The sequence below is a fragment of the Eschrichtius robustus genome, chromosome 6, assembly GCF_028021215.1.
Source record: "Eschrichtius robustus isolate mEscRob2 chromosome 6, mEscRob2.pri, whole genome shotgun sequence".
In the NCBI taxonomy this organism is placed as follows: Eukaryota; Metazoa; Chordata; class Mammalia; order Artiodactyla; family Eschrichtiidae; genus Eschrichtius; species Eschrichtius robustus.
Window position 1 is genome coordinate 69,669,614 of NC_090829.1, and position 16,788 is coordinate 69,686,401.

General features: G+C 39.6%; 1 protein-coding gene across 1 annotated transcript in view; it reads left to right on the top strand.

Moving 5' to 3' along the window:
• CCDC50 (coiled-coil domain containing 50) overlaps positions 1-16,788 on the top strand; it is a 78,032-nt gene that overhangs the window by 1,678 nt on the left and 59,566 nt on the right. The window contains exon 2 of the mRNA XM_068545654.1: positions 9,565-10,336. Within this exon, the coding sequence (XP_068401755.1) occupies positions 9,565-10,336 (772 nt within the window). The remainder of the gene's footprint in view (positions 1-9,564; positions 10,337-16,788) is intronic.

Sequence of the window (16,788 nt, forward strand, 5' to 3'; positions counted from 1 at the left end):
TAAGCTTGAGGTTCCTTTCCTATAATACACCCCATTGAGTGTGAAGGAATCACCTGGTTGTCTTTGTATCATCCTGTGTGAACTGGGGTTTGGGGAACTGGTGCAAATATTGATACTCTGTCTACTGCTATTTCTGTAAATAATACACTATTTTTGTCTCTAACCCAGGAATCTCCTATTTTCTGCCAGTGTCCAAGAAACTGTGACAGGCTAACTTATTAGCTTGCAAGTGGAGTAAAATCTTACACTTCCCAGTTCTTGATGTCTCGTAGGATAGCAATAATTGGAGTTATAATCTGGTTAAGGTTACAGCAGTCTCCCATCATCCGCCATGACCCATGGTTTTTACAGAGGTCAGACAAATGAATGGATCAGAAAAATGCTGGTGGCTAATATTGCTACATCTTTTAGATATTTGATGGTGGCTCAAATCTCTTCAATTCCTTTGGAATGTGATACTGTTTCTTACCTATTGTTTTTTGGGTGATGCTATAGGAAACTGATTTAAATTTTTTTATTATTTAATTGTTGCTACTATATAAAAATACAATTGATTTTTGCATATTGACGTTGTACTCTATGCCTTTGTTAAATGTATTACTTCCAATAGTTGCTTTGCTTCTAAATAGTTTCTTTGTAAACAATCAAATCAAATATAAATAAAGCTGACATTTTTTCCAATCTGAGTGAACTTTATTTTCTATCCTTCTTATTTCACTGTGGAGTGTTGCACAGTAAAATGTTGAATAAAAATAGGGAGAATTGATATCCTTTCACTGTTCCCAACTTAGGAGAAAACAGTGCAATATTTCACCAAGCTCTTTATTTTTTTCTTCTTTATTTTTCATAAATACCTTTTAAAACATTGAGGAAGCTTCCTTCTATTCCTGGTCTGATAAGAGTTGATTTTCTTAAAATTATTAATTGCTGTTCCATTTTGTCAAAATTGTTTTTGATAATTTCTATTGAGATGATCAAGCTGTTGAATTACAGTGACTGATTATTAAATATAAAATTAATTTTACATTCCTGGGAGTAGCCTCAATTGGTGTTTATGTGTTATTCCTTTTGTATATTTCTATTGATTTACTAATATTTTGTTGAGAAATTTTGCATCTAACTTCATCAGGGATATTGGTCTATATTGCTCTTTTCATATAATATCTCTATCAGGTTTTGTATTCAGTGCTATGCAAGACACATAAAATAAATTGGGTTATGTTTTCTCCTCCTGGCTTATTCAAGTCTTTCCACACCTAAACCTCATAGCACTTTAATTGCATTTTTGCCTCCATTACTTTGTGCTTCTGTTGTCATGAATCTTACTTTTACACACTTTATAAACACTACCTTATAATGATTTTTTTTTTTTTTGCTTTAAACAATAAATTGTCTTTTAGTGAAACAAAGAAAAAAAAGAAAAGAAGTTAGTCTTCAGAAAACCTATCCTCACATTTAGATCTTCTTTCTTTCCTTTAAATCTGAAATTCCATTTGTTATCCTTTCCTTCAGCCTCTTGAACTTCTTTTAGTATTTCTTGTAGTGTAGATATGGTGGTTACAAATTTTCTGAGCTTTCATTTTTCAGAAAATATCTTTATTTTATTTTTATTTTTGAAGGACAATTTTGTAAGGTATTGAATACTCATTTGACAGATATTTGTTGTTGTTATCACTTTACAGTTGTAATTTTATTATTTTCTGGCCTGTATTGTCTCTGCTTAGAAGTCAGGCAACATTTATATAACTTTTCCCTTATATAAAATATGCCATTTTTCTTTAGATGCTTTGAAGATTTTCTGTTCCTTTGTGGTTTTCGTCCACTTTGACTAGAGTGGTCTAAGTACTTTTTCTTTTTATTTCTCCTTCTTGGGGTTTCCTGAGCTTCTTGGACCTGTAGACTGAGGTTTTGAAATAAAATCTGGGAAACTTTCAACCATTATTTTCTCAAGGGTTGTTTTTTTTCCTGCCTCATTATCTTTCTCTCCTCTCCTGGGTCCTCACGTACCTGTGTTATAAACAGTATGGTATTATTCCACTGGTACCTGAGGCTCTTTTTTAAAAAACTCTGCTTTCTGTTTTTTCATATGAAATAATTTCTATTCATCTGCTCTCAAGTTCACTGAGTCTGAATGTGTCATCTCCAAATATTATTAAGTCCATCAGTGATTTTTTTTCACTTCATATTGTACTTTTTGTTTCTAGGATTTCCATTTATGTTTTTGGTTTTTATCTGCTAAAATTCTATACCTGTTCACTGTTTTTTGTGTAATTTCTATTCTGCTGAGAGTTTCTAGTCATTTATTCATTATGATCACATATCTTGCTTTAAGTCCCTAAAAATATTTCTAATAACAGCTAAAAATAGCCTCTTTATGTCCTTGCCTGCTAAATGTAACATCTGGGTCATCTTGGTGTTTGTCCCCTCTGATGGCTTTTTTCTTGATTATTCATCACATTTTCCTACTCCTTTACATGTCTACTAATTTTTGGTGGGAAAACTTTTTTTTTTTCCTGAATATTTTGAATGATACTTTGTAAGGAGTCTGGATTAAATTGCCTTTTTTTTTTTTTTTTTTTTAATGATTGTTGAGTTTTGTCTCGGCAGGCAGTTATTTGCTAGAAGCTCTTCTTCTGTCAAAGCTTGGTTTTAGGCTGTGTTAGGTTAGCTACAGAATATCCTTTGAAAGTAGGCTATCCACAAAACTTATGGCCTCTTTGGTAGTTTACCTGAATACCAGACATGTTAATGAGGTCTCTCCACTCTGAGTGGGTCTTTAACATTTCCCAGCATCTAGTGCCCTCTAGAGTGGCCATTCCATCCTCCATTCTGTGGAAACTGCTTTCTGTTAGGCCTCATAGGGTTTCATCTGGCAGATATGCAGTGCAGGCTTTGACCAAGGACTTGGGAACTCCTGTGTGCAGCTCCTGCTTCTTCAGTCCCCTACCCCACAAGTTCTAATTGTATCAGCAGCCCTGTACTCTATTTTATGCCTCCCCAGAGAGACTCTGCTTGGACTCCACTCCCTTTATAAAAGTTGGAAAATTGTACCAAGCTACAAAGTTAATAAGAGCATGGGAGCTCACTTCATGTATTTCTCTTCTCTCAGGGATCATACTCCCTAATGCCCAGGACTTGTCAACATTGCCACATACATTTTCTCCAGCTTTATACTTGTTTATGGATGGAAATGTTTGGAACTATTTACTCTATCCTAGCAAGAAGTGCAAGTATAAATATGCTTTTAAATTTCGAATTATGAAATATGTAATATTTTGTACGTAAAGAAAAAAATGGAAAATATCACCACACACAGACCAAGGTCAACATTTTCCATATTTGTCTCAAATATGTGGCTTTTCAAAGAACTGAAACTTTACAGATATAACTGAAACATACTTTTTTTGTTATTTATTGCTATATAATATACCACTCTACAGCTTCTTAGCTTTAAATAGCAACATTCATTTCTTTGTTCAATATTCAACAGATTGGCTCAGGTCAGTGAGGACAGCTTAGCTCTGTCTCACCTGGCTTCATCTGGAATGTCTCAGATGGGTTTTGAAGATCCATATCCAAAATGCTTGGCAATCCTCTTGGTGTTGGCTGTCAATTGGGAGCTCCACTAGGGGTTCAGGCTGGGGATCTTTATTCCCTTACAGATAGCCTCTCCACATGGCTAGTTGAGCTTCTCACAGCAAGGAGATATTAGGATAGTCAGATTTCTTACAAGGCACCTTACTTCTTTCAGAGCATCAAAACAGAAATTGCCTAGTCTTCTTAATGCCAGAGCTTTCAAGTTTCAGAATATTACTTCTGCTGCGTTTTATTGGTCAATGTAGTAACAGATCCAGCCCAGATTCAATGTGAGGAGAATTAGACTCTATGTTTTGATGGAGCTCTACAACATCATAGTGCAAGAGGGCATGTGTGATAGGAATCAATATTGTGGTCATTTTTGCAAATGTAATCTACTACTCACAGTTTCCTGCATCCCTTATTCTTTCCCCTTCTCCCACCACTCAGAGATAGCCACTGTAATCAATGTGTAAACTTCTCATTCATATTTTTGTATCTTTAATACAGCTCTCTCTAGAACTGAACAGCTTTCATACTTCAAGCATTCTCCACATAGAGCCAAGCAAAATATTGAAAAATCTCATAAATGTGTTATAGGACAGGAATTCCCTAGATGTGTTTACCCAAGAATCTACTAAGACCATTACACTGCTGACAGCTTGAGTTACACAGGTTCATCCTGTTTCCTTCTCTCAATTTGAATTTATAGTCCTGCCCTTTTAGTTATAGGTCTCATGGGGAAAATAACATGTGGAAAGAAGATTCCTAAATTATGGGTCTCCTGGAGAAAAACTGACTATGTGGTTCATCTTTAAGAGTGGATTCCAATCTTTTCTAGGTTGAAGATCTCCTTTTAATTAAGACCTTCCTCCATATATAAATTTTTTTAGTCACCTTTGGTTGAAAAAAATACATACTCACAGAAATTTATGCTGATCTTAGTAACATTTGTAAATAAATTTTTGTATATGAATCACAAATGCACTTGAGTTCATTTAAAAAATAGAAATATGCTTTATGAGAGATTTATAATTTATGCAATTTGCAGATAATTCCTAATATATATATATAAATTAGTGGAACTTATGAAAGTAACTCCAGAATACAAGGTATTTGTCCCCCAGAGGTTAGAAACCTTTTACCATAGCTCACACTGCTGAATCTTGCTTTAGCTCTGTATTAGACCATGATCCTCCTTGCACAAGTCAGAACCTATGCCAGTGTGCTTAATATCCCTGGATATGAAGCCTGTTGACATCCTACCTTAGTCCCTGCCAAGTCTCTTGGATGAGAATCCCTTGCTCTGGCTCCATAAAGACTCACTTTCTTCATTACTGTCTCTTGCCTGCACTCTCGTGGTAGTCATGAAAAATCTCCCAAATGACAGTGGTATCCATACTTATTTTTTATTTTCCTTATTTTTTCACACTGGAAATGTATTTATATGTAACAAATAAGTGCCCTGTAAACAAAAGTTAGACTTCAGGACATAGTGGTATATAAGCTAACGTTTCCTCTTGGCAAAATGAGATTTCTGTCTTTTTAACCCAGTTGTTTCTCTAAATTTTTTTTAATGATGTCTACTATCTAGTAAGGTCTAGATTTTTTTCTTAAAACTCATTTTTGAAAAAAACATTAAAAAATTTACTTTAAAAAATATTGTTTGATCAGCACGGTCATGATCTGCTTTAATACTTCTTTACCAAATGCTTTATTCAACAATGTATTCAATACATATTTGTGAACAGCTATTATGTGCCAACACTAGTCTATGTACTTAGGATACAGTAAAAATTCACATAGGCAAAGTTCCAATCCTCTTACTAGACTGGACAGACATAATAAATAAACATATAAACAAATAATATCTGCAGGAATAACTGATTTGGAGAGAAAAAAAAGACAAGATATGGAATGACAGGGATTGGATTACTATTTTAGATAAGGTCAGGAAATGTCTCTCTGAGAAGGTGGCATTTGAATAGATACTTGAATGAAATTGGGGGAGCACATCATGAGGTTGTTTGGCAAGGGGTCGGGTGGGGTGAAGGCTTTCCAGGAAGAGGGACCAGTTAAGTGAAAGGTCCTGTCGCAAGAATATGCACGGCCTAGGAGGAAAATCAAGGAGGAAGGGCAAGATGTCAGGGTGAGAGAAGGCCAGTGAGTTAGGGTACAAGAGGAAGGAAATGAAATCAGAGTGGTAGGGGTGATTTTAGTAGATTATGGTAAGCACTTTGGATTGTATTCTAAAGATGAGATGCCACTAGAGATTTAAGTGCAAAGGAGTGACATTCTCTGACACGTATTATAAAATGTAGGTGATTCTGCAGATATAGAGAACAATCTAGAGGTTACCAGTGGGGGGTGAGGGGCCACATAGGGGTGGGGAATTAAGAGCTACAAACTATTAGGTATACAATAAGCTACAAGGATATATTGTACAACAGGGGGAATATAGCCAATATTTATAATAACTATAAACGGAGTATAACCTATAAGAATTGTGAATCACTACATTGTACACCTGTAACTTATATAATATTGTACATAAACTATAACTCAATAAAAAAATTAAAAATTGACTGATATTTCAATGGGAGTGTGGCTTTAGTGGGTTTTCAGGAGAGAATGAATTAGATACATGTGTTCAATCCACCATCTTTACTGAAACACCCTCATTAATTTTTTAAACTTTGTAATCTGGTTACTGGCTCTCAACTCTACAATTGCTCTTTCCTTGTAAATAACCTAGATGTCAAATCAAAAGTCCTCTTTTCCAGTCCTTGTTGCCCTAATTTTTTCAACAGTATTTGACACCACAGCCAATTAAACCTTCGAATGAATATGAAACATATGCAGTAGGATACATGAATATGGAACTCATGGGAGAGTTTGTGATGAAAATATAAATTTTGGAGTTGTCAGAATATTAGGCTGAACCATATTAATTGTCAGTCAAAATGGTTCCATATTTCACTTACCCAAGAGTTAATAATTAAAGCAAAGAGACTGAATGAATTACCCAAAGTAGTAAGAATAGTTAGGAAAGAATAGTTTGAGAACTGAAGTGCTGTCTGAAACACTCCAGCATTTAAAGGTCTAGGAAGGGACTTCCCTGGCGGTCCAGTGGTTAGGACACCGTGCTTCCACTGCAGGGGGCTCGGGTTTGATTCCTGGTCCAGGAACTAAGATCCTGCATGCCTTATGGCGTGGCCACCAAAAAAATAAATAAATAAAGGTCTAGGAAATGGGGAGGAACCCCCAAAGAATGTGATATAGGAGTGTGTGTGTGTGTGTGTGTGTGTGTGTGTGTGTGTGTGTTTAGTTTTGGTGTACATTCTAGGGGTGGTCAGTTGCCTAACTAGGAACACAAACTGCAGGTGTTGTAACCTAGGATTTTACCAGAAGGCTACACTCCAAAGAAAATTATGAGAACTTAAGCTAGTTTTTAAAATCTTAGATTAATAACAGAACTTTTATAGCATAATTTAATGAATATTAGAAATGCATTTAAAATCGGGGGCATTTGAAATATGTAGATATGTGGATTGACTGAAATATTTTAAAGAAATTCCCCACTCTTGTTTGAAGAGGGTATAAGAACCAAGAGAGCCTTTCAGCCGTTAATCTGTGCAACGATACCCAACGTAAGATTCCAAAATAATGTCTGTGTTTGCACAAATCTTTTATGGACTGTGTAGTTAGAGCCTATAAAAGGATAAGGAATTGGGACTGTATTAAGTTTTCAGAGCAGGTTTTATGACTTTGTACCTATTTGCTAATAAATGTGTGTATATATATGAATTTGGACATATATTTTTGTAACCTATTAGAAACAATTTGGGTGGAGCTGCTACCCTATAACTATCTCCAATAACTGGCAGGTACCACTATCCAGAAGAACCCTCAAAATGAGCTTTCATTGGCTTGGATCATTTTTGAACAAAGTGGCTAGTGGTGTAGAACTGTCTTGGGAGCTAAATGAGATAAGCAAAAATACAAAAACCAAAACAAAAAATGTTTCAAGAAGATGAATAGAATCATATTTATTACATGGTAATAGTTAGCCAATAAGAGGTGGGCTGAGAATTGACCACTGGATTTGGCAATATGGAGGTCATCGTTAATTCTAATAAAAACAGCTGTTTTTGGAGCGGTGAGGCTAAAAAGTATGATTGGAATAGGTTCAAGAAAGAATGAGAGACTAGGAAGTGGAGATCATATGAATAGATGAATATGGCTTATGATCTTATGAAGATCATAAGAAATGTAGATATTTTTAAGGAAAACAAAGCAATGACCCTTTGGCATATCTTAACCATATTAGTCAGAGTCTAGGCAAGAAACAGAAACCACACACAAAACGGTTTAACTGGAAAGAATAAAATGCAGGGACTACTTACAAAGGCATGGGTATGGTTAGGGGGACAGTAGTGAAGCCATTACTATCCTAGGCCTGAAGGGGCACTGGAAAGAAATGGTATTATTAGAGACCCATGAGAGCTGGAACAATGGGAAGGAGGGCTCTAGACAGGCATTGTAGTCAGAGGGACACAGTATGACCAAAATTTTGGCCTAGCATAAAGGAAAGGAGTGTAATACACACCCTGATATTTCTCTCCTCCCTTTTCTGATCTTCTGCCAGTGCTGTGCATTGGTCTAACTCAAAAGGAAGAAGCCACAGGGCAAGGAAGCCCTGGTGATATATTCATAAATGTCAGCCTCCGAGGGCAGAGCATGACAGAGCAGTGAAGACAATGGGTTTTGGGGAGGGAAACAGACAATACTGCTATTATAAATATTCTCTATGACCACAGGAAGTTAAAAAAAAAGTCACAGGAGGCAGGCAAGTCAAAAATCCTCACAAAACTACCTTTCTAATAGTACTTCCTTTCTATTTACACATTTAATTTACTGGGTGTTCTTTCTGCCTAGTAATAGGGTTGTCTAACCTTTTCTGAAAATGGTCCAAGAGTAAATATTTTATAATTTGAGTCCTAAGAGGCAAAATTGAAAATATTATGTTGTATTTCTATAACCACTTAAATGTAATCATTTAAACACATAAAAAGCAGTCATTCAAATCCAGTGGGCTGGATTTGGCCTATGGGCCACGGTTTGCCACCCTCTGGCCTAGAAAATCTTTCTTAATTTTTCTCTGGCCTTAGGCAATGTCAAGTCCAAATAAAACCTCCTACATGTGGCCTCTCATACTGTGACTCTGAGCTGTGAGTGACAGAAAATCAACTTTTACTAGTTTAAGATAGTAAAATTACTAGCTTAAATTGAGAGGATGCTGGGGGTAAATCCCAGAATCCAGAGCAGCAGGAATCCCAGCTGCTCCAGGAACCAGCTGGTTTGCTATTGTGGTAACATCAGAACACACCCCCTTCATCTCTATGTCTTCTTATCTTTGCTCGTGTCTTCAGTTTGGCTTCACTGTCTACTAGGAAGAGCAAACCCTCCCCACAAGAAACAGAATGCTTATCTGTCCTTCTTTATATAATAACCCCAGAGAAGTATTCTGCTTGACCTGTCTTGGTCACACACCCATCCTTAGATGAATGTATTGGATGAGGGAGGAAGCTTGCTGATGGTGGAGAGGTTCTTCGGTTGTACAAGCTTGTGAGAGGAGGGCCCTCCTGAGGAGGGCTTCCCATAGGGAGGGAGAATTCTGTTGCCAGGAGATGCAGACAGGAGATGCTGTCTATTTCGGGGAGATAAAAATGTCACAATTATAGACCAATGTGTGACATGCCAGAAGAGAGAGATGTCTGACACACGTTGTTACCACCCTCAGAACCTAAAATCACACTTGGTAGACATTCATGCATTTCTGATGAATGAATGACTCAGTTCCCCCGGCTGGTTGTGAGCACTCTCGTCTCCTAACTGGCCCAGATTTTGATCAGCTGCTCTTTACTTCTGTACGTTGTAGTAGAGGTTTTTTTTAACGCCCATGTATTATCTTTCCTCTAATCCCAGGAGGCAAAGAGTGCCCGAGAGAGCCAGTCTCACAGCAAAGCATCCTGTGGAAACAGCTCACAGCATGGGGACTACACCGGCGACAGTAACGACTGTGTTCTGGGGGACCCGTGCGGCCTTTTTGAGGAAGCCTTCAGGACACAAAGCCCCCCACCGACAGACGCGACCCTCCGTCGGGAGGGAGGCAGGGCGCGGGGGCGGGGGCACCGCCGGGCCCCAGCCTCGGGCGCGCGTCACTCGGCACAAAGGAGACAGCAGGGAGGCGGCCGCGGGAGCCGATCAGCACTCGCCAGCCACTCGCAATTGCGGTTACAGACCTGCAGTTCCCCTCCCCCTCCCCCTCCCCCTCCCCCTCCCCCTCCCCCTCCCCACCCGGGCCCGCCCGCCGGCCTTTCTGTCTCCTCTCTCCCTCCGTACTGGCCGGCCCGGGTCCATTTCCGGGCTCTGGGTATTTGGTATCGATCAGGGCCGGGGGCGCGGGAGCAGGTGGCTGCGGCGGGGCAGCTGGGCCGCCAGCCTGCTGCGCCGGGGCCCGTCTCCCGCCGCCTTTGTCGCCAGTCCTTGCCCGGCGGCCCGCTCTGTCCTCCGGGCCCGCGCGCGCTGCCGGCCGGACTTGGCGCCGGGTCGGGCGCTGCTGCTGCTCCTGCTGCGCGCCGGGCCGAGCTCGGTGCCGACAGCCGCCGGGAAGCGGGAGGTGAAGGGCCGTCCGGAGCCCGGGCCAACATGGCTGAAGTCAGCATCGACCAATCCAAGCTGCCGGGAGTCAAGGAAGGTAGGGGCCGGGCCGTGGAGCGCGCGCCGGGGCCCCTCCGGCTCCCAGCCCAGCGTCCCTCCCGGCGGGGGCGTCGTCTCGGCGGCCCCAGCGGCGCTCGCTCGGCGCTCAGCTGGTGCCGGCCCTCCCTGGCCGGGAGGGAATTGAATTCAGGCTCTGCTGTGGGACCTTGGGCAAGTCACTTTCGTTCTGAGCCTCAGTTTTCTCCTACGAAAGGAGATTGTGGGAGAGAGGTCAGCACCACCCTCGTCAAAAGTGGTTGTGCAAAGGTTCTCGGGAAGAGAAATGCCCTTAGTGAATGCTCCAGAGCTGGGTACATCTGACTTATTTCTGTTCCTGAAAATTCAGGCCCAGCCTGGCTAACTTGAAGGCTAGGAAGTGGGGAGGGGTTGACGTTCAGTTCCTTGTGGAGCCTTTGTTTTGAAACTTGACTCTTTCCCTCCTTCTGTCTACTTTTCCTAGCCCTGCGTCTGGCTGGCTGACTTTCCCACCTTCCTCCAGGTTTAAAAGTTTAGTCTGGGCACTGCCCAGCGCGAGCAGCGGATGGGAAGCTGCTATAAATAAGCATTTTCTCATAAAAAGCACTAAGCGAGGGGGAGCAGGGGACTCACTGTGACCTTGAGTTTTACTGGCTCCGTATACTGAGGTCCAGAAAAATCAAGATTGATTAGTATTGGTCTGGCTTGGCTTCTAGCAAGGATCCCACTGACTTCTTGTTCCTCGTCTTCATCCAGACCTAGTATTTTTTTTTTTTTTTTTTTTTTTTTCAGCTGAGATCTTGGGTGCTGGATTGCCTTAATCTTTAGTGATCTTTGGCTGTTATTTTGACCCTGGGAAGCATGGAAGTCCCAGAGTGCTCTCCGGGCTTGCAGAGATTGTCTTTGTAGTGGATGTTATTTGTTTCAGCTGACTCTTGTGGTCTTAGTTGTCTTGGGAATATGGAATTGAAAATAAGAATCTTTGCTTTCTTGGAACTGTTTCATTGCCAACCTGATTTGATTCAAAGGGGCTTGTGGGTGCTCAGGCTGACCCCAGAATTCGAAGAAAGCTTGACTGCTTTATGTCCCAGAGTTCCAAACACTAGGAGACAGTGTTGCTGATTTTATGTAGAATTTTTAATCGGGCTGGGCCTGTCCTGTTGTTCCTGAAGGATGTTAGAGCTTAGGCCTGAGATTTTTATCAAATAGTATTTTTCAACCTTTCAGTTCCTAACCTGGCTTTGGTGAAGATTCTGGCATTCATATGTAAATGAACTTTTCTTAACACTGTCAAGTCTGGAGCCTGAGTGATAGGAAAGGCAAATTTACACTTTGAAAGTCCAGGTCTTTGAGATTGTACTTAACCTTTCTGGTAAGAGAGAGGGAGAGAGAGAGGGAGAGAGAGAGAGAGAGAGAGAGAGAGTGTGTGTGTGTGTGTGTGTGTGTGTGTGTGTGTTGGACGTCTCTAGAGAAAAAGTGATCCTTGTGTAGTGTGTAGTGCTTCCTTGGGGGTGGGTGAGGAGTAGGATGAGAATTGGAGTTCAAACACAACCTTAATATGTAAAGTATTAGTCATGTAGTGCTAAGATTTTACCCGGCTCCCTGTACGTCAGTGACCTGAAACAAACTTGAAACTCACTTTCTGTGCATGCTTTTATATTACTCTTAGGTCTTCTGGTTTCTAACCAAGACATGAATGGTTTATTCTAGTATATTCTTTCTTAAGGGTTTCAACAAACACTTTCCATCTGTAAATGCAAAATTTGTCCATTGCTAAACTCCGGAGTTTAACACATTTGGATTGCTTTTATTTTGCACAACATGGTGTTTGGCAGTCGGGTTTACATGATGTGGAAAAGTGGTAAGGAAATTTATGTGGCTGTTTCATTAAGTTAGAATTAAGTATTGATTTACTTTGAAGGTGGTCCAAAATTGTTGAGATTATTGTCTTTGTAAGCATCTGATTTTTCTAGTTCAAAGATCATCAAAGGAAGTGATACACTATACTAGGAATGTGCTAATGGTGGTGTGGTTTTTGATCTGGGAAGTATTCACATCGAATAAAGTGTATCTTTCCCTAATATAACTCTTAATTATGGCCAGTTGCTCCGTAATGATGTTTCTGGACCCTAATTAAAGAAAATAAAGTTGGTGTCCATGATTGGGTAAAACATACACAGACATTGAGACTTCTTAATACTGAAACTCCAACTCAGTTTGAAAAGAAAGTTTAGTAATAATTTGCTTAATATTCTGGCACAGATTTTTAAACTCCAGTTTTAAAAATCTGTCTCCTCTACTTCTCCTATCAATCTAAACCTTTATATACAATTACAATTTGGGATCATGGGGTAGATTCCAGTAGAGATTGAGAAGAATAATGCCGTGGATGTCTGTCCCTTCCCACTGCCCTTTTCTTTAGGAGGGGATGGGGAGCCCCGGGACTTTTGTTGTGAACTTCTCAACAGAGGTCATGGGTAGCAGCTGACATCAGGGAAAGAGACTATTTGAAAACTTGTTTTTTCTAGGTTAAAATTGAATGCTTGCTTATTTAGTTTTAAGATGGCCAAAGATATTCATCATTTGGACAGACCTTTGAAAAAAATAACTACAGAAGTATTTTTACGTTGGGAAGTCTCTCTTAAAATAGGAGACAAAGGGACATGTGTGAGTTCTTATGCAGTGAAAAGAATTAAGTCTAACTAAATGTCAACACACATTATTATTTCTGGTTTAAAAACATATTTGGAACATCTGAATACTTTTTGTAATGGAAATACTTTTACCATTGTTTAGTAGTAATGCTTTATTTCTTTTGAAACGTTTGAGGTTCTCTGCAACAAGATTTGAAAAAATTCTTAGCCACTTTTTTATCAGTAGATGTGTAACTCAAATGCATCATGCAATTTGTGAATGCTAGACAAAGGTATTCTCAAATAGACAAAGGTTCCAACAATATTCCGAAAGTTTTTTTAGTTTAGATCAGAGCTTCCCCCCCGCCAAAAAAAGAGCACTTTTCATTAGTTAACAAGCTTAGAGTTTTGGTAAATTTTAGCTTCTACTCTGAATCTTCTTTCTGAAACCGCAATCCAGACTCCCCACTTTTTTTTGCTCTCTCCAGTCTGATTCCCATCTCTCTACTTAGTTGTAATTGCTCACCAATCACTAATCTTGCCCTTTCCCCCATCTAACAGAGGTTTCACATTATCTTCAAGTTTTGGTCTGAGTGCTGTAGCCTGTCCATCAAAGCCATTTCTAGACCCTTTAAAGTTTATTAACTCCTTTGCAGTTTTTTAGTCATTAGTGTTTTCCCACTTCCAGCCATTGAGCACTTGTGTATCAACCCTCCCATCTTCTACCAGGGCTAACCTTTTTTCTTTCCTTTCAGCAGTAAGAAATTTTATTATGTGTTATATATCCTTACTGTCCTTCAACTGGAAGTTTCCACCGTCTCCAGAGTTAGTTAACTCTGTGTGTGTGCAGGCACGTGTGCACCTGAGTGCAGTCATGATTAGCATCTGAAATTGGTGCACTTGGTAGAGACATTTCTTGAAATAAAGGTAGCTAGCTATTCTGAGAGCAAATCCTTTTTCTTTAGTGAAAGACAAAAGTTAATACATTTTCAGAAATATGCCTAGAAAGCACTGATTCATTTTAGGTCCAGGACACCCCAGTGGCATAATGGGGTAAATTAAATTAATGGCATAAATCCAGAACTTTAAGGGGAAAGATAAAAAATTATGTCTGGTGCAGTAGGTTAACCAAGTAGTCCCAGAGATCTAAAGCATATCACATGCACACTAGGTATCTAATGTGATGTTGGTCTCTGAGAGGTGCATTATCTGGCTCCAGGGCAAACTCACTTTCTGTTTTCTTGAAAATTCCACAGCAGTTTTTTGTTGTTGTTGTTATTGTGTTTTAATGAGACCACAGCTAGATCTTGAGTTAGGAGGTTTGTGTCTTCTTTTCTTTACCCTCATCTGGCTTCAGGTCTTTCACATAGCCAGCAAAGATTCAGCAAATATTTGAATGTGTGAATGAATGAATGAGTAAATCATGAATACTAGATGCTCCCTTTTAGTTTAGGAATCCTATCTCTGGCATAATTTCATATTCCTTCTCAGAGCATAAGCTCTTTTTTTTGTATTTTATTTTATTTATTTATTTTATAAATTTATTTTTTTAAATTTATTTTTGGCCGTGTTGGGTCTTTGTTGCTGCGTGCAGGCTCTCTGTGGTTGCAGCGAGCGGGGGCTACTCTTTGTTGCTGTGCGCGGGCTTCTCATTGCAGCGGCTTCTCTTGTTGTGGAGCACGGGTTCTAGGCGCACGGGCTTCAGTAGTTGTGGCAGGCGGGCTCAGTAGTTTTGGTGCACGGGCTTAGTTGCTCCACGGCGTGTGGGACCTTCCCGGACCAGGACTCGACCCGTGTCCCCTGCATTAGCAGGCGGATTCTTAACCACTGTGCTACCAGGAAGGTCCTCAGAGCATAAGCTCTTCAAGGGCAGAGATAATGCCTTTTAACCATGGGCATCATGTATCTTAGTGCCACTATTAAATTTATAAAAATTTTTAATCTATTTTTCTAATTTTTTTTCTTCTCTGATCTTCGCTGTGGTGGAGAGGCAGTCCTGTAGAGTTCAACGAGTTGTTGTAAAGAACCCTTGAAATTCCATACGTGCACCCAGAATGCCTCTCACATAAGGGAAAAAAACATCTTTCAGTTTATTGCTATATGCAGGTATGCAGTACCTTCTTAAATGAATCAGTGATTTTTAAAAAATGAAATTAGCTGTTAATTGTAAAATAAAGATTATCTTAATGATTTGAGAAATGCTTTTTTTTTTTTTTTTAAACTAACAACTACATAAAGGACAACTTCTCCCTTGTGGGAAACTGTAAAGTTAATTGCTATTTTTAAAAAAGGATCTCAGAGTAGAAAGTATTAAAAACCACTGATCTAGGCCAGCCAGATTAGAGCCAGGATGGGAAAGTGAGTTGTATCAAACCGCTGAGGCAAAGTATCTAAAAATTGTCACATGGGGCCTAGAATTAGAAAAGTTCAAAACCGAGTATTCACACAGCTCAGTCTTCCCTGCTCTCTCCTTTCCCACCTTCCCCTTCCTTTCCTGTCTCCTCCCTTCCTCTCTCTTCCTTTGTTCCCTCTCCCTCTTCTTCTCTTTCTTTTAAATTATTCTGTAGATGCCTAAGAATCATTCCTCATGTATTTCATTAATACTGTCATTTAAAACAGTGGATAAAAATAATGAATGACAAAACAATTCCAGAGATTTTTCTCAACTTATTTTAGGGATAATGTTTGATATGAATGTTAATGAGTTAACATAGGTTTCATTTCATTTTTTAATTAAAAGCTTTTTTTTTTTTAGGTTTTTATTTCGATTCAGCAAATGAATTACTGGGTGAACTACAGGAGGTCATACTCCTGCCTCAGTGTTTTTTTCTACCTAGAAAATGCATTTCTTCTCTGGTACACTCAGCTGAAGGGGCTAATGTTTAGAGGCTTGGACATTTTAAGAAGTTTAAACATATTAGGGAAATAAAGAAAGCCATAGGCTATTGTCTTTTCTCTAGTTCTTTTCAGGAACATAGGAGTTTTGATTGAGATAAATGAATTTTTGCCTCAGTAACAAAAAGCAGTGTGATACCACAAAACTTAAGTAAACTCTGCTTGAAATTCCAGTTCTCTAAGTACAGGAGTGTATTTTAAAGTTAACTACCCTGACCTATAAGGGGAAAAAATAAACCTTATCACAGCTACATTTGCAGTTTCAGTTGTAGCCACTGGAAGGGCTGTTGGATTAATGTTTTTAATTGATGACCTATTTAAAAGTGTCCTGTGCTTCAAACCTGTAAAATTAGGATACCCTAGATCCTAAATAAGATCTACAAAGGATCATTGGTCTTATATACCTTGGGGATTATTTAGACTATTTATTCCCAGAAGTTTGAATTTAGAAACCAGTACAAAAGAGTTCCTAGATACTACTTTTAAAAGGACACGACAGGGCTTCCCTGGTGGCGCAGCGGTTGAGAATCTGCCTGCCAATGCAGGGGACACGGGTTCGAGCCCTGGTCTGGGAAGATCCCACATGCCACGGAGCGGCTGGGCCCGTGAGCCACAACTACTGAGCCTGCGCGTCTGGAGCCTGTGCCCCGCAACGGGAGGGGCCGCGATAGTGAAAGGCCCGTGCACCGCGATGAAGAGCGGTCCCCGCACCGCAATGAAGAGTGGCCCCCGCTTGCCGCAACTAGAGAAAGCCCTCGCAGGAACCGAAGACCCAACACAGCCAAAAATAAATAAATAAAAAAAAAAAAAAAAAAAAAGGACACGACAAACACGCATACTCAAAAGAACTATTTTTTTGGTCATTATTATCATTAAAACACATAAACACACACACATTAAGATATGTAGGTCTTCACATGATAGTTGGTAACCATACACTGACATA